Source organism: Metopolophium dirhodum, chromosome 1, assembly GCF_019925205.1.
Source record: "Metopolophium dirhodum isolate CAU chromosome 1, ASM1992520v1, whole genome shotgun sequence".
NCBI lineage: Eukaryota > Metazoa > Arthropoda > Insecta > Hemiptera > Aphididae > Metopolophium > Metopolophium dirhodum.
The window spans coordinates 53,211,718-53,236,835 of NC_083560.1; the positions used below are offsets into that span (position 1 = coordinate 53,211,718).

At 28.1% G+C, this 25,118-nt stretch overlaps 1 protein-coding gene across 4 annotated transcripts; it reads left to right on the forward strand.

The window, feature by feature from the left end:
* The first annotated feature begins 598 nt into the window (after positions 1-598).
* LOC132934773 (probable phosphorylase b kinase regulatory subunit alpha) lies at positions 599-16,624 on the forward strand. Of its 4 annotated transcripts, XM_061001116.1 has the most exons (25): positions 599-888; positions 963-1,156; positions 1,405-1,563; positions 2,097-2,313; positions 3,588-3,670; positions 3,731-3,922; positions 3,996-4,184; positions 4,241-4,393; positions 4,486-4,659; positions 4,731-4,944; positions 5,698-5,807; positions 6,839-6,986; positions 7,264-7,336; positions 7,406-7,497; positions 7,556-7,717; positions 7,774-7,915; positions 10,110-10,243; positions 10,316-10,488; positions 10,559-10,681; positions 10,748-10,976; positions 11,052-11,104; positions 15,399-15,563; positions 15,647-15,700; positions 15,770-15,973; positions 16,038-16,624. In XM_061001116.1, exons 2-25 carry the CDS (start codon positions 1,070-1,072, stop codon positions 16,257-16,259), a joined length of 3,552 nt encoding a protein of 1,183 aa, XP_060857099.1. In that variant the 5' UTR covers positions 599-888; positions 963-1,069; the 3' UTR covers positions 16,260-16,624. The 4 variants fall into 4 exon arrangements, with proteins under 4 accessions (XP_060857099.1, XP_060857098.1, XP_060857097.1 ...); XM_061001115.1 differs by lacking the exon at positions 6,839-6,986 and adding an exon at positions 6,210-6,357 and having other exon boundaries at positions 599-1,156; XM_061001114.1 differs by having other exon boundaries at positions 599-1,156.
* Positions 16,625-25,118: the final 8,494 nt, after the last annotated feature.

Here is a 25,118-nt window from a genome sequence, read left to right on the forward strand (position 1 = left end):
CCAACCTCCATTCAGAAATTGAAGAAAGAGGCCGACTTAGATTGAAGGTTAAAGCTAAAAGAACATTAGAACAGCATTACGCATGACGACGGTAAAAATGAAAAAGTTAGTTTTGGCTAAAAAAAAAGTAAGTTTATGTATATCTTCTAGAGAAGTAGAGAACAATGGTCAATGTTCTACGTAGTTAAAATCCATTGTATTCTTGATTCAATCAGACTTCTTATCTTCTTTCTCTAATTAGTTTTCAGATTTAGAAAATCCATTAAAGTCCGTTCAAAATGAGAAGTTTTTTCGTTTTCTGAAAAGTGGTGAAGTACCTTTTTACGAGATTTACCCACCTGGCCATCTACAATAAATACACTATACCTCCAAAACGATACCTGTCGGCTGACACGGGGGTTTAAGAGTTCAAACACACCCCCCCCCCCCTCCCACCATCATGGAACTTTTGTTCCGAGTATATGCGGCCATACAGGCATTATACATTTATAGTTTATACCACTAAAATTATTATATAATTTGTTAAAACTTGCCGGGCCGTCGAGCCGTTTGAAGCGCTGATAACGAGAGAGTTGATAAGAAAATTAAAATGATAAAAAAAAATGAAACCGAGATACGGACAGTTCAATATTCAAAAAATTTGGCCGATCCAGTGAGCTAGAGAGAGACCGATGCAAAGGCGAGTGAAAGAGTAAAAACGACGATTGTTGTAGTTGTACAACATTATGTGCCTTGTCTGATGATAATCTATAATTACTATTACTATTATAAATAGAAGTACGTCACACACGATCGTCCCGGCCCCTCGAGACCCGGTCACCCACACCGACGTGACCGACTGGCGACTATCTGAGTGACTTGGGTACGATAAGTCCGTTTTCTTCGTCTGTACGTGTCTGGCCCGCTGCTTATTAATTTACAGTCTGTGTTATTAACTTCCTATGTACTTACCTATTGCGCAGTCGAACTCGTTCGCAGACCGCGACCTCTGGGGTTAATCATCGCCTTTCGTACCTTAGTTTTTGTATGTTACCTACAGTTTGTGTGTTAGTGTGTGAGAAGAATAAGAATGTCAAAAATGAACAACAGAAGCATTTCCGGTCAGCGACTTGACTATTATCACAAAGTGGTCCACAACATCATACTGTGTCATCAGGTACGATCAACCCATAGACATAATAGAATATGTCTGGACCAACCAATTAATAATTATTATTGTTATTTGTTATATTACTACACATATATCCTACTCTCCATCATAGTATATAACAGCTAGCGTTCAATGTACAGAGTGATCTGTAGTCACTGAAGAGACAAAGTACTTACCTGCGCTATTTTGTTTGCGAATCTCATTTTATTATAATAATTGAAATACTAATGATAATTAAATTTACAATATTGTAGAATCCAGTCACAGGCTTGTTTCCGGCCAGCCCAAGCAATTCAGATGCTTGGATCAGGGACAATGTATATACAGTATTGGCTGTGTGGGGCTTATCAATGGCCTGTAAAAAAATGGCAGATATGGATGAAGACCGAGCAAAAACTTATGAACTTGAACAGGTACTTTGAATGAACTAATATAGGTACTACCTATATAAGAAGTGCAACATAATGTTATATTTTGGCAGATTGGTTAACATATTTTAATCTCTTTTTCAATTTCTATATTATTTTTACTACTTAATCATAATTTTAAAATATTATTTATTTTTGTTTTTAGTTTAAAACATAAGTTTAAATACCTACATAAGTATTTATAACTATGTACCTAATGTATAGCGCAAAATAATTCAAGTATATATTTAAGGTGAATTTTCATGGCTTAACAAATTTTAAATTCCAATTTTATTAACAGTATAAATTATTCTTATTACGTCTATATTTTATTGTATAATTTAATAATTAATAATTATTTATGAATGCCTAGTATTTAAAATTTGAAAAGTACCTATCAATGTTGGTAATTACGTCTTAATGAATAATTATGTACAAAATACATATAGTTTTTTAATGAATATTGATATATACATTGTACTTACATAATTTAGTTAAGCTTAGCTTAGATTGTAAATAATAATTTTAATTTTTTGCAGAGTTGTGTGAAATTGATGCGTGGGTTATTAATGGCAATGATGCAGCAAAAAGATAAAGTAGAACAATTTAAAGTTTCCCAAAATCCATTACATTCTTTACATGCTAAATACAGTTCTGCAACTGGGCAAACTGTTGTTGGTGATAATGAATGGGGACACTTACAAATTGATGCTATTTCATTATATTTACTGATACTAGCACAGATGACAGCATCAGGTAATTTCCAAGAAATGTATTCACATTGGGTAACTCAGTGTGTAATTAAACCAATAATAATATTAAATTAGTTTAGTTCTGTTGATAATTATTATTTAATTATTAATCATAAAGGAAAATTAACTTGAAAAAATAAAGATTTTTATCATTATAATATGTAATGAATCATTACAAATTATGTTTTAAAAATATGTACCTACATAAATTTTCAACGCATTATTTGCTTTGTTTCTTTGACCCAAACAACATTTATAGAAATTAGAATATTTGCGAATAGGAGTAACCTTATGTTGTTAGCTTAAATATTTGGTTATTTGAATGGATATTGAATTACGCTAACATTTTAAATTAAGAATATTATCTGTATTTGTATGTTGGTTTTTTTATAATATTTAAAATTTTATGTGATATATCAAAATGTTCGAATTTTTATATATTAAATAAATATTTGAATGCTGTATAGAATCCAAAGTACAAACACATATAATGCTTAAAGTTAAGTTTGATAATTAGTCGATTATTTTTAATATTAACACATTTGTTGGTCACATGGCGAGAAATTTGCTCACCTTGTTAATATTTTGATTACCACTGCCTAGTGAATAATTTTATTGTTTTAATCTTTCGTATATCTTATCAGTAACATTTAATAAAAAAATAATTGTACATTAATTGTGTTGTTTAATTGCCTATCAATTGTCCATATCTGTCTAACATGATCTGTACGCTTAAATAATGAGAGAAATATTCCACTTGTAACATTTATAAATAATAATTATAATATTAAAGCTCAAGTATTAAATTATACAATATGCTATGTAAATATGACACAATAAATATAAAAATATATGCATTTTAAATGTCATCAAAATAACACAAATTGCATAACAAATGTTCTTTAGTAATTTAAAATATTTAAATTTATAATATTACATATAAAAACAACCAAGAAAAATTCTCTGCATGCAATCAATGAAAAATAAAAAATAGACGGATTAAAGCTAACAACACAAAATTGGTTCTGCTGAACTCAAATTTGCTAAGTTATGCGTTGGTTAGATATATAAAGTAGATAGAGAGTACCCTCTTAATATTATTAATTTGTTATGATATCAGTTTATAAACTTAATTACTTTGAAAGATTTGTTTTCCAATACTTCAATTTAATATAATGTTACCTTCTGGGATTTTATATTATTAAAAAATAACCAATTGGTTATTTATACTGTTTTGTCAGCATGTCTTATAATATTTTTCTAATGTTCTATTTTAAGGTCTACAAATTGTATTTAACTTGGATGAAGTGTCTTTTATTCAAAATTTAGTATTTTACATTGAATCTGCATATTGTATACCGGTTAGTAAATTTTTAATTTTTAAATAAAACTTTAAATTACTGTATTTGGTTTTAACTCAGGATTATGGTGTATGGGAACGAGGTGATAAATCAAATCACGGTCTTCCTGAATTAAATGCAAGTAGTATTGGAATGGCTAAAGCTGCACTGGAAGCAATGAATGATTTAGATTTATTTGGAGCACGAGGTGGTCCATTTTCTGTAATACATATATTGTCTGATGAAGCACAAAAATGTCATGCTGTGTTACAAGTAAGTTATAACAAATTATTAAGTAAAAATCCATTTTGAAGCATAAATACCAAATTAATTTTATAATGTTTAGTCTATGCTGCCGAGAGAATCAAATTCAAAAGAATTAGACAGCAGTCTTTTGTCGGTCATCAGCTTCCCTGCTTTTTCAGTTGATGATCCGCAGTTGATTCAGTTAACAAGAAATGCTATTGTGTCAAATTTGATGGGAAAATATGGTTGTAAACGATTTTTAAGGGATGGCCATAAGACTCCACGTGAAGTAAACTAATTTTCTTAATAATTATTTTACCTTTAAATGACTTATACATATTATAGGATCCTAATAGACTTCATTATGACCTTCATGAACTGAGGGTGTTTGAAAAAATTGAATGTGAATGGCCATTATTTTTTTGTTATCTTATATTAGATTATTGTTTTCAAAAAGATACAGAAACTGCAAATTTCTATGTTGATGCATTAGAAAAGGTAAAAAAAATATTGAAAATTGTTAGTCTTATACTTGTTTATAGTTTATTAAAATAATAGCTTTTATGTATTACATATGATGTATTGAGCAGGTAATGATAGATTCTGAAGATAATATTAAACTTGTTCCTGAATTGTATGCCCTAGAGAGTGAGAATATAAAAGGAGAAATTGAAAACCCAGGGAGTCAAAAACGAATAGCATTAGGAAGATGTCCATTCTTATGGGCACAATCACTCTATATGCTTGGAAAACTTTTGCAAGAAGTGAGCTATTTTTTAGATAATATATATTCATAACCAAGCTCATTTACAGTAAATACTATATACTTTCATAGAACTTTCTAGCTGTTGGAGAACTAGATCCATTAAATAGGCGACTATGTTTAGAAAAAAAACCCGATGTTGTTGTACAAGTAGTTGTTTTGGCCGAAGATAATGCAATTCGTGATCTACTTCTTCAACATGAAATAGTTGTTCAAACCATTAGTGAAGTTTCACCAATTGAAGTGCAACCTTCAACTGTTCTTAGTCACCTTTATACATACTTAGGTAAGTTACTGTTCTATATTTTTTTTTATAATATTATTGATTGAAACGTTGATAATATAATATTATTGTATTTGAAAAAAATTCTAATATTTTGTATTTTTTTTATTGGTTTGCTTAAATTTCTCATTTGACTACTAAGGCCATTAGCACTACATTTATACATACATATACATTTTAGCAATAACTTATTCGATTACAAATTGAGATAAGAAAAAAATAAAATAATAAATACAGTTGTTGTTTTAGTAGTTATCAGTAGGAATGGACAGATACCACTTTTTACCGATATCCGATATTCCGATATATGCTACCAATAAAAAACTGATAACCAATATATTTGAAAACCAACATTTTCAGCATAAGCAATGAACCGATATCAGCTAAAACTGATACCTGATACTACACATTTTTTGTAATTTTTCATTGATTATATATTTATACATTTATAATCAATGCTATTATGCTGATTGATTTAGTTGTTTTTTTTTTTGGTTTTTGTTATTATTGGTTTTAAAAAAAACCGATACCGATAATCCAATACCACCGATATTAAGTATCTGTACTAGTATCGGCCCATCCCTAATTATCAGATTCACTTTCAATTTCCAATTTGTTTGTTTTGGCTTCCTTGAAAATGTTATCGTGATTTTTATCGCACTTAAATTTTAATTTGCCTCTTTATTACGTATTTACAAGAATACTTTTGTTAAATTTATCATTTATGAAATATTGTTTTTTACTTTTAAATTCCAGGCAGAAATGAAAAACTTGGATTATCTGGAAGAAAATCACGTGATGTTGGAATTCTTAGTACTAGCAAATTATACACATTGCAAGATCGAATATTTGCATTCACCCCACAGGTATGATTATATAATACATAAATTCAAATAAAGTATAAATAATAATTCAATTAATTTAAATGTTTAATGCAAAGAGTATCTTTATTGTGTAGAATGTAGATTAATATTATTTAAGCTATATTATTTGAAAACAATTTATTTATTAATTTATGTTTTTATACCTTGCATTTTAATGATTTCAACACACATAAAATAATACAGAAATTGTATAAGTCATTTCATAAACAATAATTGTTGAAACTAATTATTAGTTGAAAACATTTAAAATTAATTTAAACTTATTTGATTTTGCATTTATAACAAAAAATAAAAAATAAAATAAAATAAAAAATCAGAATACTATTTTTCTTTAATTCAGTGTTTTAATTGAGTATAATTTATTTTTTAATAATTTAAATTTAGATTACAGATCGTCAAAGGTATTACATTGCATCTGACAATAATCTGATGATTGATTTATTTAAGAATGAAATAAACTTCTTAAAATCTAGTTGGCAAAACTTGTTAGGCCGACCCACGGTTGTTATTGTTATAAAAAAACTGCATTATGGTATTTATTGTTATTGTTTTATAAATATTCAAAATATAATTTTGTGATAATACTGTAGAATAGTTATAAATAACTATAAAGTATATTATTCTCTAACATAAAATGAGTTTGATTTAATATTTTTTTATGAAACTTACAAATCATATTATTAATTATTTACATATGAATAGTTTATTCATTTTTCGTAAGTAATAAATACATTTCATAAATAACAACATTAATAATTATAATAATAGATTATATAATGTATTAAAACAAAAATCTGACAAAAAATTGTTTTTATATTAAATTGAATTTGAAGTGGTTTTTTTTTAACATGTAGCTATAAACTGATTGATTAAAATTAATTTTGGGGTTTTTCTAAATACACCACAAATTAATAAAAATGTTTAGCGCAGTTCTGCTTTTATTTTGCTTTTATATATTTACTATGTAGTACCTAGTGAATGAATTAGTGCTATTAGGTATTATTTTCTAGTAGACACTTGATTTGGACCAATATTATATGGGAAATGATATTGAATTGTTATTAAACAATATTATGATGGATCTAGCATTTTTGACAATGAGTTGGAAGCATATGTTAGGTCGTCCAACATACACTATAATTGCTTCTTCCAATTTTGTAGGTAAGGTGAATATATTAAAAACTATCAAATTAATGGTGTAAAAGATAATTTTAAACATATATACTTATTTAATATAATTTGTCAAGTTGCATAGTTTGGCATAGTATGCATATTAGATTGTTTAAGCTTTGTGTTGTTTTTGTCGCATGGCTATGTTTTTAAGGTTTTAATCAAATAACTGCTGTAATAGAATTGATTTATTTTAAACCATGAAAAGTTAGTTTATTTAACTATTTATTTTATTTTAAAATGTAAATACTATTCATACTGTTTATAGATCAAGGTAAAATTCCATTAGCTGTAATAACAACAATCAAAAAGTTGAAAAGTGGTTATATTAATGGAACTAGGTAATTAATATATCAAAATAAGTGTTCTAAGTACTCAAAAAATGTATGTTGTATTTTTATTTTTTCTAGAGTAACATTAGGAAATCTTAATGGCTTTCTTAGTACTTCGTGTGTTACAAATCTTAGTTTCTTAGGTAGTCAAGAAATTGGAATGCCATACAGTAAGTTTCTCTTAAATTTTTTGATTGATTTTTATTTATCAGAAACTGTACATTTTAGAGCTTAATACAGAGGTAGAACAGTATTTAGATGAGCATACTGTCAAAAGTTTTACAAATCAGTCTACTTTACTAACTCGTATGCCTAGCAAAAATACGAAAATAAAAAGAAAAATGTCAGTTAAAGGAGCTATAAAGAAAACCAGATCATTCATGCTTGATGGTGAATATATTATTTTAATTATTTATTTAATTTATTTTTTTTTATATTATTTTAAGCAGCTGAAGAACGACGTATTCAAGTAGCTGATACACTGGCTGCTTCAAATTTACTAGCACAAAGGAGTCCATCTCCTGAAAATAATTTAGTTAAACCACTTAAAAGAGAGCACCATCGTCCTCGACTTCATAGCCGGTTTAAGTAATATAAATATATTTATTTAATTTATTTTAAATATTAAGCTATTATTGAAAAAGATAAAAATTATTCACAAACAATAAATTGTCATACGAGGAGTATGAAATAAACTCTTTTTGTGGATATCAAGGGGTATTATTTATTGCACTTTTTGAATTTCATTTAAATAATTTTATTATATATTATAAATTCTATTATTTCTGTATCAAATACACATTGTATTACTTATAATTTTATTTCATTATTATTATTGTTACTTAATATTAATATTAATATTTTAACAATATAAACATATTTGTTGTAAATTAGTATTTTCTTGTAAAGATTTATCGTAAGTAAATGTGTGGTGGCTTATGCTTATGCTTGAACATAACACTTTTTATCTACTAAAAGTTCAAAGAAGATATTTTTATACTCTAAATAGCCATTAAAAGACTATTTTATAGGTAAATATCTTTTATTGAAAAATAAAATGTAAACATTTTATTAGACCACAAAAAACCAAATAAAAGTATTAGATTGTAAGGACTTTAGGTATAGTATTAAGGACTGGCAGCGATGAAAAACAAACAGCTAACTTTGAGGTGACCGACTACTAAAGATCATGGGGAGAAACAGGGGAAATAACGCATAGTACCGTTGTTTATGGTTATATGATAACAATTATTGCTTGTAATAAAACTTTAAATGTATGTGTTAACCTGGAGAATGTGGAATTTTATAATATTAACAGGAGGCTCAAAATTCCGAGACGTTACACTATTTTGGAGAATATATAAATATAATATTAATTATATATTTTTAATCTTTATATTATTTATTTAAATAGTTCTACATATTTATTATTCAATGTTAGTCATTAACACAATAAAAAAATTATATATTCAGTCTTGCACTCTTATAAAAAAATAAGATTAAATTAATTAATCAATTAATTTTTGTAATTTACACTCAATCGACTACCTCAAAAGGTAATAGAGTTACACGCTTAATTTCAGTGTAACATTTATGTTTGAAATATAAACTATAATTGATTAGGTACAAATAGAAAAAAAAATAATGTCTCAAACCAAATTTAAAGATTAATATATTATATTTGAATGGTTAGCTAGGGTGCTAAGGGTATCATTCTATAAATAGGATATAATCAGTTGTGTGGGTAGATATGTATTAACATAATATCGGTTTTTTTTTTTATGACTCGTGTAAAATTACCAATAATTACAAACATTTTAGAGAATAATATTTTTGAGGTTTTGACATGTCGGTTTTATATTTTTGTTGTAAATTAAATTAAAATTGTATTGATACAATATTAAATTAAATCAATATGCAATATTATCAAAAATATATTTATCTTTAATTTTTGTATTATGTAATTTTATTTCTAATTATATTATTTTTTTTTGTGCGCTGACAACCTTACTAACAGTTAAGTAATCATTTGTAAACACTTTGAATATAATAAACTATTATATAATATTTATATAATAAGATGATTCCATCAGTGGCTTATATTATTGTTCTTACCAATGATTTCTGTAAAAAAATATTTAACACCAAATCCCGTTAAATCGTTACTGAAACAGGTTTGAATCGTTTTAATCACAAAGCAAATGATAAATTAATTAATTCTAATTGTATTCAATGTATTAATAATTATTTCAAAAAAACGTATTATTCTGCATGGAAAAAATTAGGATATATTCCTACAACAAAACATATTGTAATATACTTTTATACTATAATAATATTCTTTAACCCCAAATTATGTATTTCTGTGCAGTAAAAATGTTGTATACTTCTTCATTGTTGAAATAAGACATATTGCAATTTAAAGATACATAATATCAATACAAATATTAATATGTTGTCCTTAATTAATAACTATAACATAAGTATAAGTGCATGTTCAATAAAATATTATCTTTATACTACTAAAAGTGCTAGGTTTTACATTTCTCACAGTTAATACAAATGTTGTGTGCAGTTAAAAACACTCAAAACAATCAAAATATGAAGTTTCATTAAAAATAAACGATGTCCAAGGCTCATAACTATATTAGTCTTATAATAAACTATTTCTCATTGTATTGTTGTATTATTGTTACTGAATTGTGTGAATTACCTAAATTAACGACCATGACTTCACGTACTATTTAACAATGGTCTAAATTAAACTTAAACGTAATTTTAGAGCAAGTTCAGAGTTACTGTATGCTGAAGCAGAATTGGATGGTATTTTATCTATGTTAAGTGAATCAGACTTAGAAGAAAAAGGAGATATTTTACAATACTTAGTGGACACATATGGCCTAGAATATGATACAGGTTGACACAAATATAAATTATGATTAAGCTTAATTTAATTTATATTTTATTAAATTGTTAATCTGTTAATAGGAATGAAGGAGGACTGTAAACCAGTTTTAGTTAAAGACTTATTAAAATTACTTTACGAAAAGGCATGTCAGCAAAACCATTGGGGATTAGTGAGACATACAGCTGGCATGTTAGGGAAGCGTGTGGAAGATTTAGCCAAAGCTTTAACAGATCTATTAGTTCGTCAAAAACAGGTAAATGAAAAAATATAAAATATTTTGAAGAAGCATGTTTAAAAAAAAATAACAAACATTTGTACTTGAGGTAACTATTGGTATGCCCCCATTTAATGAGCATACAATATCAACACCTTTACCTGAAGGAGAATTGCGACAAGTAATTCATGATGCTTATGGAGATGATGAAAGTACAGCCATGTTAACGCAGGTAAAGTTTATCAATTAATAATCTTAAAATCTATCTAATACATCCATTTTGTATAACAACATTTAGGAACTTTTAGTTTATTTGGCCATGTTTGTACGAACTGAACCACAATTGTTCTTGGAAATGTTAAGGCTTCGAGTGGGTTTGATTATACAAGTCATGGCAGGTGAATTGTCTAGAACGTTAAATTGTTCAGGGGAAGAAGGTTCTGAACATTTATTTAATTTATCACCATTTGAGATGAAAAATCTACTACATCATATCATGAGTGGAAAAGAATTTATATTGAGTAGCGGTAAATTGTTATTTTTTTTTCTTAAAAAGGTGATTAAAATTATTTTTTTAAACAAATTTGATTTTTTTTTTCTAGTGGGACGTGGTAATTTTTCAGTAGTTAGCTACAAATCAAGCCATGTCAGTAAGGTAACTAATAGTACAATTGTACTTAACTTGTCGTTTGTCGCGTGTTGAGATAATTTATTCTTGGTATTGGTGAAGTTACCACTGATTATTGTATCAATTTATTGCCTTAAGAGGACACCACACGGGCAAACGAAACCGTGCAATGGCCAAGAGAATGCGCTGTTAGGTATTTTCGCGATCCGCAAGCACGCGACGTTTAAGCCGTGCCCACTACTCATAGCTGTGTACCACGATTTAAGATATACAGGTTGCATATAAACTCCCATAATTTGACCGGTGAACTAACTATCTGAAACAGCTGTTCCCAGTACTACTAGCACACCCTGAGAACAAATTTAAAGATTCAATAATACTATAGACTATAGGTATTATTGGTATCAAAAGCAGATAACCGTGGTAAGTGGTTTATATCGTTATGATATTATATATATATTTAACATATTTAAACCACAACGAGCGCTAGTGATTCTGGGCCCTCAGCTGTTTCAGATATTTGGTTCGCCAGTCACCGTAAAGCACTATTCGTTATATGCCGATGTTTAACCTGTATATCTTAAATCGTGGTACCGACCGACGAGTTGTCGAGTTCGCGAGCGTTGTTTATTATCTTATGAACGTTTGTCCGTGACGTATCCTTTCGAAATAAAATTCACACACGTAAACGCATTGCCGCCATAATATTTTAAATATTCGCTCAGCGCTCTTATACACTAACCATTTTTGAATTAAAGCCACTGTCTGCCCAATAGTATACCTATTTGTAGTTACAAATTTATAAAATATTCAACTTTTATAGCTAAGGATTGAAAATTTAAAACAAGGTTCCACGCAAATATGTTATATATAAGTTACTTTATTCATAATAATATCATCAAATATATTCGGTAATATCATAGGCTGACTTATCGTCTTCGCTCAGAATTGTTTTTCATATATTATATGATTGAATTCAAATTTTACACCATATATTACAGTGGCTCACTTGTAACCTACTGTAGGTACAGCAGAGCAAATCCCACTTGCCCACCTTTTTTAGTTTCTTTTTCTATTAATGTCAATAACAAACATTTAACGTGGTTAGCGTAGTCCTTATATTATTATTTTTTATTCGTTGGTATGGTGATAAACAAAGAGTTAGAAATTAAAATCCCATTTTTAGAGGTTTTTTCGTGATTTGTCGGTAGTTTTCTCGACGCTTTCTAAAACTACTAGGAATTTTCAAATTTGACCTCCTAAAAGTACCAATTATGTTCACTTTTTTAACAGTAAAGATGCTGGTCTTAAAAATCTAAGCATGCTTAGGTACTATTCAAAATGTTGCTGACAGACAGAAAAAAAAACACACATCATTGTAAAACCAATACATTATTTCGCTCCGCTCAGAATCTAATATTATTCGTGGGTACTTGAAAGTTTTAAGTAACTATATTATTATATTTTATACAAACAATGATATTTTTAAATGCAACTTTTTCTGGAAAAAATTATATAAACAATTTCTATTTGTCCGATGTCGCAACTCGGAATACACTAATTATTTTATGAGATAAGTTTTGTTTTTTATAAATTCTTATATTTTTAATACAATAAATAATACATATTATATAGACATTTTGTTTAAATGTTTTTGAAGGGGTTGTTATGGATATTTTATATAAAATTAGAGAACTCGATTTTCGATAGTTCATTTTCAAAATCCATAAAATCGTTTTGCATTTTTTGTTTTCACTTTTTTGATTTGTGAATAATTGGTATAATAAATTAGAATATCAAAAATCTAGTCCCACACGTTAATAGATTCAACTCTTCTCTTCAACTTTTATAAGAGGTTTTTTACTCTAAAACCAGTCAGTCAGCCGTGTTTTTGAAACTAAAAATATAAGTTTTTACTCACAGCCGTTGCTGTCACGGCAATACGGTAATGCAAGGATGGTCGCGGGCATTGTAATATATCGAACATAATTTTAGTGATATGATTTTATTTCATTTCACGTAAATAATAATATGAACAGTGAACATAATAGGTATATATAAAAATAATGCAACGACGTGCGAAGTGCGGACCGCCGATAACAGACGGTTTTGACCTGCCGGCGGCCGGCGAGCCTGGTTGTCGGAGCTAGGAGAAGCAGCACATGACGGCCGTAATTAAATTTTTTTACTGTAAAACATGCCAATTTTGTTCCAATAATACGGCTTACAGAATGGTTTTAGAGCAAAATACCTTAATTAAAAGTTGTAGAGAAGAGTTATATCGGGTGACGTATACGACTCGATTTTAGATATTTCATTCTCAAAATCGATAAAACCGTTTTGCGTTTTCACTTTTTTACTTGTAAATAATTGGTATAAAAAATTAAAATATCAAAAATCGAGTCTTATACGTCACCCGATATAACTCTCCTCTACAACTTTTAATTAAGGTATTTTGCTCTAAAACCATTCAGTAAGCCGTATTATTGGAAAAAAAATTGGCATGTTTTTGTACAGTATTTTCGCCCATGTGGCGTCCTCTTAAGCATCTATTATACCTTATAAGTAGGGTTCGGATTTGAAGGCAATATAATCAATAAAAAAAGCATTTAAAATGTAAAAAAAGGCAAAAAAAGAAATTTAATTTATATAAAAAGGCAATTCATAAATATACTACAAAATAAAAAAGTGAACATTTTTAAACACTTTCAATTGCACACATTTTGAGAATAATATAAATTAAAAATTAAAACTGCATGCAAAATAAACTAGTTGGTATTAAAAAAAAAATTGACTACCATGTATTTTGATAGGCTGTCTTCAATAAAACGGCTACGGTTAGGGGTTAAAATATTTTTGTACATCGAAAACGTCTTTCTACGTCCACCGAAGTTATCGGGGCGTATTTCATACTTAAATAATTATCTAAATGACGTCACAAATTTTACAATATAAAATTAATCCATCGGTTGAAAAAATATTTTCACCGAATTCTGAAACATACTTTTTCAACTTGGAATTTTGATTTTGTTTAACTTTTGGCATAATTAAAAAAACAGAATAAAATAAACGTGTGGAAAAATTATTTAACGACAATTATTGCGATCGACAAATGTGGGCGGACTGACGAACAATCTTGAATCTACGCATTACGAACATATCTTAATCTTTAAATAGGTGTACGGGTAATTTTATGGCCATACCAAATAATCGATAAGACGATATCGATAAATATTGCGAATAATAAAACCAATTTGTAGCGATAATACGCAAGCTGTGTATAAAATTATAAAATTAACTGAAAAATTAAACACAAAATAGGCATTTATAAGTACAAAAGGTAAAAAAAAGGCAAAAAGGCATTTATAAGTAAAAAGGCAAAAAAAGGCAAAAAAAAAAGGTTCCATCGTCTAAGAAATTAAATGAAACACATTTTTGTATAAAAATTATTTTCTATTATGATTAATAAAAGAAAGGCATTTGCCTTCAAATCCGAACCCTACTTATAAGTAAAGACCGGATTTATATTCTCTTAAAATACCTTAAATATGATGCTAATATTCTCGGAAAAACCTTAAAATATTCTCATTATATTCTCTTAAAAAATTAAAAATATGCTAAAATATGCAAAATATACAAAAAAAAAAAGCAAAAATATGCAAAAATAATCAATAAACATCATTATATTTACTTTAATATGCATTTAAAATTTTTTTTTTTTCAATTTTATATTAATAGTGAGTTAATTATTAGGTATTTAAAGTTTCGTATTCTAATGGAATATTATTGCACTTTAGTAAGAGTTGGAAATGATAAAATAAAAAATTGTAAATGTTCAAAAAAATTTTTTCTGGGTACCGTAATATTAAAATTAAAAATAAATACAAATTTTTTCTCACAATTTACGAAATATTCCAAAATATGCTAAATGAGTTAAATATTCTCTAACCCATAAAATATTCTCAAATATGCAAAAAAAACTTTTTTCCATGCATTCAGAATTGAACAAATCATCCACATTTTTTACTCTCATAAGACTGCATAGACCCAGTAACGATATGTAAAAACATATAAATCCGGTCTTTACTTATAAGTAACATGTAATCTAAAAATTATTGAACATAAATGAAAATTTTAATAAACTCAATTGTCAGTATTTGTCTTACATGATCTGTACTTACAAATTACAATACTTGTAATTTTGACAACAATTAAGAGAAATTCTCACCACTTGACTAATGAAGTTAAAATAATAAATGTTACTAGTGACAATCTAATGACTAACACACAAATTATTAATATATGCAATTTTATTTACCAGAAAAGCCAAATTGAAGGATTATTGTTGACTGATAATCCGGAAGTCAACAGTGAAGCATTAGAGGGTGATCGTCAAGGCCAGTGGTTACGGCGTAGACGTTTAGACGGAGCATTAAATCGAGTACCTCGAGAATTCTATAAACGTGTTTGGATAATCTTAGAAAAGGTACAAATACATTCAAGCCTAAAATTAGTCATCCTGATCCAACCCAAAGTTTGCAAAGTAACAAAACTGTCCTTTTTTTCTAGTGTTGTGGAATAGCTATTGATGGAAAACTCCTATCACAGAGCCTAACCCAAGAAGTATGTTATATTTTTCAGTTATGTACATAATATTTTAACATTAAATTTATATATTTTAACTTACTTTAGATGACATCTGGTGAGTTGAAATTTGCTTTAGCTGTAGAGACTGTACTGAATTGGATCCCACATCCAGAGTATAGACAATTGATAGTCGAAACATTGATGATATTTACACTTTATGCTGAACAAGAAATTTCACCTACTCCTCACAGAATAATAACAATTGAGGATTTTGTGCACAAAGCTAATGAATTATTTTTACAAGATCAAGTATGCTCAATTTTTTTTTACATATTTTATATTCACATATTTTTATTTATTTATCTCATAATAGATTGCTATTAATGGAGATGCCACTTTGTGCTGTGCAAAAGTACACAAGGAACTCACCCAAGCTGGTTCACTGTTATGTGGTGGTGCTGCATATATTTGTCAACACTTCTATGACAGTGCCCCAAGTGGCAGTTACGGAACAATGTCATACATTATAAGAGCAATTGCCTATGTCTTAGAAGATTCCCTGGGCCTAACCGATGTTGAGTGTTCCATTTCATGATTTTGTTCTTTATTTTTGTTAAACAATTTTAGTGCCATGCAATATTATTGCTAGTTTGGATTTTAATTCCAATTAGAAGTAACTTAGTCCTAGTATTTTAATTATTGCAAAGAAGAATTCCTATGATATTGTTTATGCATACCTACATTTATTATTGTTTAATTGATGGTAAATTTATAGATTCAACAGTCTCAACTGTACTTTTGTAATTGATTGTTATAGCAATAAATTAAAATAATAATAATAAAAAAAGATTTTGATTATTAACATTACTCATGATTGGGATTAATTAATATACAGGTACTAAATTTATAATATTTAGAAAAAATGTAATTATGGTAATTAAATAAAAGTCTATAACTTAATTAAGATATTATCCTCGTTTACATAGTACTTAAAATCATACACTAATTGCCATGCTACAAGTATATTTTTTTTTTATTAAAATATCAATCATTTGTTTTCAATATTTTTAAATAAATAAATTGTTTGAATATTAAAATATATAGTAGCAAATAATTATACTCTTCCATATAATTTTAAAAAGTTCTTCTCTACCGTCTACTAATATTATAATATTCCAGTTATTAAATTATTTTAATGTAATTTTATTATATTGTATCAATTTAAGTTTGATAAATATTTTCAATTTATTAATGATTTACAATAAAAATTATTTAGGCAGGTTAGTCCTAAGCTTTTCTAAATTTTTTCTAAGTTCAAAGTTTCTTGAAATTAAACAGATACCAAGTACAATGCTATTGCTAAAAATGTATTGTACATTCTGATTCATAGTTTATAGAAAATATTTTGATTAAAATTTTTATTTGATGAATATTATTCTAAAACAATTAAGTTTGTTTAATATGTATTACTTGTTGTATGAATTTCATATTTAAATCAATGATAACAGATGTTAAATTTTCAATTCTGAAAAAACATGGAAGTTTGTGTACAATAACAGTACAAGGAACACTTAGAGTTATCAAAATAAATGAACACAAATTGCAATCATAAAAATTCGTTAATGATACAGAATCTGGACTACCACCAAAAGACGACAATTTCGATAATATTTTTTTAATTTCCTTGATATGTCTTCAGAATTGAGCATTGTCACACATACTCTGAACATTTAGGTTTCTTATGGTGTAATTAACTATTGTTAAGATTTTTGTACGTTTCTTAGATGGCTACATTCGTCTTTTTGTTTCTGCCCAAATTCTTAACCATTAGCGATCAATGTTTATTTATACTTTGTAATTGTCCACCAGTCATTTTGATAACAATTTTACATTTAAAATTGTTAAGACATTCAGTGATTATTACATTTAATAAAACATTTCAGTGGGTACTGCTTAATGTGGAACTCGTTACCACATATATTATGTATTTTTTTTTATTCTATTGTAGTATTGTACAATAAGTTGACATTATTGTCAGGTCTTACAAAAGTGATCACATAATATGGTAGTTAATAAGCAGTACCCCCTATTGTAAATAATTGTATTTCTTACAAGTATTATAATGATAAATGAGTATGACATAGTATAATAAAACGCAAAACGTCATCTATGGCTAGTGCCTATTACTAATGTATTTAATTTTATGGTGAAAATCATATTTAAATCATAAGTTAGGGCAGGGGCCGGCAATAAGCAGTCTACAGTCTATATCTGGATCGCAAAGATGAAATAAATGGACTGCCAAAAATATTTTGCTTTAGTGCTGATTTTTTTTGATTTTTTTGTCTTTGTGTAGACCCAAAATAACTTGCTAAAAAATAAGGGTTTTCTGGACTAATAAATTATTTTTTAAATCATTCGGATCCTCGTAGAAACCAATTGCCGACCCCTGTGTTAGAAATATAAATTAGATATAAACAAACAGTATCAAACTTTTAAGCATTAATATTAAATTATATAAATTTATATGTCATTATAATATTAACTACCTATAATAATATGTGATTATAATTTATAAATATAATTGATTTTCCACACACTAATACAGCTAAACACACTCATAAATAATAATAATAATGAATAGTAAAATATAATAATAATATTTTATTCTGTTAAATACTTAAATTTAATAATAGTGTACAATACAATTCACGCGGTTTACTTTTAAAATCATTTGGTTCACCAGAATACCGAATATCAAGGTTAGGCAATATTGGTATTCTTTTTCCAGAAAATCAAATTGCAAAAATATTTTGAAATATTACTAGATATTAGTTCGCTATGTTGGGAAAATTATGACAGATAAAAATCGTTCACGATTGTGGTTAACACAGTAAATACGACAAGCCGACCATCACAGATTCATTTAATGCATTTTATTTTATTTTATTCCCAAGTAGGGATGATTATCAAAAAAGGATAACTGCATAATTCAATTAAGTTTTTCAACTACCGACTCGTCTGCACAGGGACGGATCTGAAACTTGTTTGGAGGTGGTTGGGTGGCGAAAGGGGATATTTTTGAATGATATAATGATACAAAAAAGGCTTGGCCGTAGGTAACAAATGGATTAGAAGACCATAGTGGGGGTGATCGCCATGTCGACCCCCCCTACATATTTTCCCAAGCGTTTGCACCTAAAATACAACCATGAGGAATCCCGTGAACCGTAATTGAGTATAAAATGGATAGGTACTTATATAATAAAAATACAACAATACTTATATTTAAACTATCTACTTCAACTACTTGTTTAACAATTAACAAACATTCATAAATTCATTTTGTAGAGGTAGATTAGGTAGGTAGCCAGGTAGCCTAGCTATATTCCATTCAGTAAATATGTATTTTAAACATGAGTGCTCTCCCAGAAAGTGCAAAGTGTATATAAATGTTGTTAATCAAAGTGATTTAACATGTGCTTGTTAAATAATTCGTGCATATTGATTACGCTAATGTTGTAGCGAATCAGTATTTTTTTCAGATTATAATATTATGTTCTCTTATTGTTACAATATGTTACATAAGTACTTATTTATAACTATTATTTTATTTTATTTACATATTAAAATTAATTGGGAATATATCTTACTGATGAGGATTTTAAAAATATTTTTATATTCTTATCTTGTTAGGAAATCAACTAGGTACAGGAATTGTAATTTGTAGGTTCTATAATTGTATTATCAAGGTAAGTGGTTACCTATACACTATTTTAGGTGAGTTATACTTACTCTGAAGAAAGTATATTTTGTGGAATGAGCATGATAATTCATTGTATTATTATTTATAATTAGTAGAGACAGGATTTAATGTTTTCCCATATTCTTTTTGACTTTTTACAGTAATGTGAATTGGAAATTTTGAGATAGGCCCGACAATAGGATACCTGCCTACCTAGTTCATTGTCATATAAATTTTAAAAGTTGTTGAATAATTATTACAATTAACAAAATATTATAAAGATAATTAAGATATTTCTTATTTTATCCTTTTTTAATACTACAGATTTATTTGTTTATTATAGTTCATTAAAATTATAATTAAGCAATTAATAATTAATTGTCTTCAAAATCGATGATTATATGGTGTTCCTATAGCTTCAAATAATAATACATTAGTATAACATATACGATACCCATAATGAGTGATTTGTGTTGAAAATTTTTCAATTGATAAAATATACCTATTATAAAGTTTGATATCGAATAAACGTTTAAAATATTGTTAAAATCAAAGTGGTTATTTTTGTTCTACCTACTCCTAATAGGTAGTACCTACCTAATTTCTGGACAAAAATAATAAAATGTACGGTTGTTTTTCCAATACACATTTTAGAAGTAAAAGAATATGGGTTTTGTGATTAGGTAGTAGGTATTTATAGCTATACCTACGCCTACACTTATATATAACAATTATATATATAAAAATTATCCAGTCTCTACTATTGTTAAATTAGAATTTTTATGAAATTAGTGATCAAAATAGCACCTCGTTTTTTAGGACGGTATATAAATTAATTGGTAATATCACTAGCACCTCAATAATTTATGGTACCTCAAATAACTTTAAATGTGTTTTCTTCTCGTACTGTTTTGTGTTGAAACTTGTTTAAATAGAAAACAAATTTATTTTATTTTTAAATTAAAAAATCCCTCAGTTACGTTTTATCATGCCATTATGTAGGTACATTGGTATAAAATTAAAAATCTGGCATGATTAGGTAGATAAATAATAACGATTGTGAAATTAAAAATTATATTAAATTATATTATAATTATTATAAAATTGTGTGGTAGCCGGGAGGTAATGTGGTATCAAATAGTAAGGAGGAGTCACCTTCTCCCAAGTCAATATTTTCGAGGAACATAATATTATCAATATTCAGTCCCCTCCTAAGGAAAAAAAACTTAAACCATGCCTTGTAAAAAAAAATTAACAATTCAAATTGTATGGTTAAAAATATTTTCCAATATCGTATCTTATAATTTATATACCTTAATACATTAACACTAGACTACATCTTATTATTATATTATAATTGAAATAATTAAAATAATTGCAGACAAAACACAGATAATTATAAGGTATGACTTAAACAGGTACCTATATAATATATTAATGTAATTGAACCTTAAATCAATTTTAAGCTTTTTGAACAATAATGTTCTTTGTATCCGTGTCGTTTCAATAGGTACACGAATATCGATAAATAATTGTATGGTAAATTGGTATAAACCTATTAGGTTTATAATAATATGTACCTACGACGACACGATGTACCTACTGATGCTCACCGAGATATCACATAAGTTTGTTATAAATATAGGTAGGTACCTAGGTATGTACCTATAAACTGGTTAGCCAAATTGGAGTTACCTACCGATTACAATTAATATACGAGTGTAATATATTATGTATAGGTAATACATATGGAGATCGTGAAGTTTTTGGTATTTTGCACCTTTATATAGTTAGTACTTAGTAGTTGTAGTGATGGGCAACGATATAATTTTGTGTATCGATATCGTTCCGATTTTGCCGATTTTGCCGATATTATATCGTGATATCGTAAGCTACCGTAAGTTGTACAATATCGATAACGTATAGAAAATATTTTAAAATAATTTTAAATATTAACGACTTAGTACTCGTTAGTTATTAGTTATTACTTATTAAAATTAATAATTAATAGAAATAAATTATTATTTATTGTTTTATTCAAAACATTTTTTTTACGTTGCTAATTATTGAAGATAATAAAAAAAAATTGTTACAAATTTACAATAATTTCCGATATAGGATATAATATCGATATCGAAAATTTGTCACGATATCGATATTGTTGCCCATCACTAGTTAGTAGGTATATTATTTTCTTATGCTCTTGACTTGAAAACTTGCTGTCTCTCGCATTTGAAATCACAATAGTTTTCATTACATTTGTATAGGTAAGTACATTTAATTGGACACGCACATATATTATAATAGGTTTATAAATTTGTTATATATACATTTATGGTTTGAAATTCAAATGTCTCCGATTCATCTCCTTATGTAAGGGACCTATATCTCCTCCGCATATTGTTCCATCTTTTATTCTTCTCACATTATTGTGATTAGGCTAATTTTTAATCTCGTTATATTGTTATTGGTCCTTATTTTGTAACATGCATCATATTATGTGAACCATATTATATCACATTCTATAAATGACAACGCGCGACGGTAATATTATTATAATTATAGGTAGGTACTATGAAATCAGAAATATTGTCTGACATTTGTGGCATTCTGTCCTAAAATGTACATATTGCTAACATTTTTGTTTTTCCTGATAGGCCTGATAAGTACCTAAATAGGTACTTTACAGTGGCATAAAATTGATTATAGTAATGAATATAACAAAATACATTTCAAACTTATTATACAATAGGTAAGCTTATAAGTATTTTGTATATGTATATATATATATTTATAATATAATAGGTAGGTATTTAACAACACCTACATAAAATTCATAAATATAATAGGTACATATAAATACATAATATATATTTGATAAATGAATAATAATAATAATATAGTTTTAAATAATTAATTACAACAATATTTTAAATTTTATATTATTAAAAATATTAATAAACATTTCTTACTAAATTTCACAGCCCCCAATCAATCATTAAACCCTTTATCCGAACTTTGGCTAGGTTAGTAATATCATTTACAAACCCTATAAGTCCAACTCAAATATTATATTATATTTTTAAAAAATATTTAATAATGAATTGTTTCAAATTTAAATTATTAACATTTACTTCAAATATGTTTAAAATATCGAGAAAAAAAAATTGTATTAAATATAATTTTTAGAATATAATTGTAGTCAATATCGGTGTCGCAATAATTACCATGGGAGTTAGCAAAGTAATTGCGAATTCGATAAATTACCTATATATTTTTAGAGTCAAGATTTTAAGTTCACAAGCTTTTTGTATAGATTTGATAACCTTGAGGTCAAAAATTCTTTTGAGACACTATTGCGACACTGACTAATATATGCTCTCCATGAAATATCCTCAATGAGAATTGAGAATATGGCCTTAAAGACATTATTAACGTTTGTTTTAACGTTTTTATAGTAACTTTACCCGATTGAATAAAAAAAAAAAAAAAAAAAACATTCAAATCAAAGTATTAAAAAAATTGATTAGGCAATCTATAATATTATTATAGAAAGATCAAAAACACGTGTTTGAATAAATTTAGTGATAATAACTAGGGCTCAGATTTTAATGCATTTGCATCTTTTTTTATTGGAATGTCTTACTCGATGCTTTCCAAGCTACAAATATGTTTCAAGTACTCCATGTTGTAACTACAAATTTATACGTTTATACTATTCGGTTTTTATTTTTTGGGGCAATTTTGACGTTTATAATGCATTTTTATTTTTTTAAAGACATTTTTAACCTATTTCTCGTATTATGACTAAACAAATTGACTTCATTGAAATACAAATATAGTACAGTCTTTGCCAGATAAATTGAGACGGCGGTGGCGGCGCGATAACGGAAAACCAGTGGTTCATGGTATATGAATATTATTACCGAAAATACATCAATAAACCAAAAATTGTCACAAAAATTATTTTACGATATTAATTTAAAATCAAATATTCTGATAAATAATCTTTTATTCAAGAACAAAAAGTAGAAATTGTAAAATAATATATAGAAATTTTAATAATAATAGTAAATAAAATATTTTGCACTGAGCCGGGTTCGAACTGGTGACTGCGCGCGTCGTATCCAACTATGTGACCATTGCACCACACTGCTAGCGACTAGCTTGGGCACACTTACTGAAAAGCGCCGCCACCGCTGTCTCAATTTATCTGGCAACAACTGTACTACGTAATATAAATCTTTTTCATTTTGAACTATATATAACATCAAGTAATCTTCAGGTCAAATTTAATTATCATTTTAAAGTGTAATACAAATGTAATTTGTCAAATTTAATTATTTACTAATTTTTTTTTATCTGTATAAACGTACTTTTTCAATTTTACATATTAAATTCATTTTTTGAAAGGGCATTTTTTAGAATGTTTAAGTCATAAATGAACATTTAAATCCAAGCCTAGTGATAACGAATGAAATATCATATACTTAATGAGATACGTAGGAATCACCCACAATTCGCTTTAAAAATATTAATTGAAATGGTATGAATTTATATTCATATTGTTTTAGAATTTTCGCTTGTATATATATATATATAGAACCCCGTAAAAATCATTTTTGATTCTCACCAAATATTTTAGGTGCAATCTTGATAATTTGTAATGATTATAATAATCACACGTATACTTATTATAGTTAACTTATTCATTAAATAATCTACATCTACATAAGGTACATTTTGTAATATAATGTGTTATGTGTATAATTATGTCATCGTACGCGCGTATATAGGTACCTACCTGCTGTTAATTCAATGGTTGTTGGAGTGTTGAGTTTTCGTCTGTTTCTTCCAGATCTGTTTGAGGGAGAAATCTCGTTTGACGCATGCATTTGGTTTCACCACCGAATCGTTGCCCGCCGAAGTTATTGTTAGATTATCCTCAATTGGAGTCGCTAGAAGATCGTTGTCCACTGGAACCGTCACCAGATCGTTGCCCAAGGGAGCCATCTCTACTGCCATTGTCGGAGCAGCCACCCCTGGAGCCACCATCATCAGATCAACCATCGCCGGAGCCACCACCGCTGGGGCCACCTGCATCACCGAAGATGACAACCCTGGAGCCGCCACCATCCAAGCTGCCATCGCCGGAGACGCGACCACTGAAGCTGCCACCATTGAAGCCATTACCGCCGGAGCCACTAATACTGAAGCCACTGCCGGAGGAGCATCCACCACCCGTTTTGGTTTAACGATGCAGCGTACTATGATGTCATTGCTCATCGCCACCGCTTGTTTGTAAACACGATCAAACAATCGAGTGCCCTTGATTCTCTTCCGTTTTAATGTATAACCGTCAACTAAATCGTTGACATATTTGTCGCTGACCCACTGGTCACTAAATGGATACTCGGGTGATGTAAATGGACAGTCGTCGATGTTGCATGGGCAGTTAGTTGATATGAATGGGCAATCGGACATTTTATATGGACAGTCGACGGCCGCATTTGAACAGTAGTCAATGGCCCCAATTGAGCAGCAATCGACGGTCGCTATCGGACAATATTCAACGGCCGCTATCTGACAGCAGTTGAGATCCTCCGTATGACATTCGACCTCGACGGGTTCGAGCTCTGAACACTTGATGGGTTCTAACTGAGTCATGGTTGCCTCAAGAGACTGCAGTGCCACCAAGGCATCACATGC

What these genes read in the sequence shown, in the direction of transcription:
- LOC132934773 (XM_061001115.1), top strand. Translation starts at nt 1,070, where the DNA reads ATGTCAAAAATGAACAACAGAAGCATTTCCGGTCAGCGACTTGACTAT. An exon ending in GTACAGCCATGTTAACGCAG is followed by an intron (nt 10,682 to 10,747) that starts GTAAAGTTTATC and finishes AACAACATTTAG; the next exon opens with GAACTTTTAGTTTATTTGGC. An exon ending in TTTGGATAATCTTAGAAAAG is followed by an intron (nt 15,564 to 15,646) that starts GTACAAATACAT and finishes CTTTTTTTCTAG; the next exon opens with TGTTGTGGAATAGCTATTGA.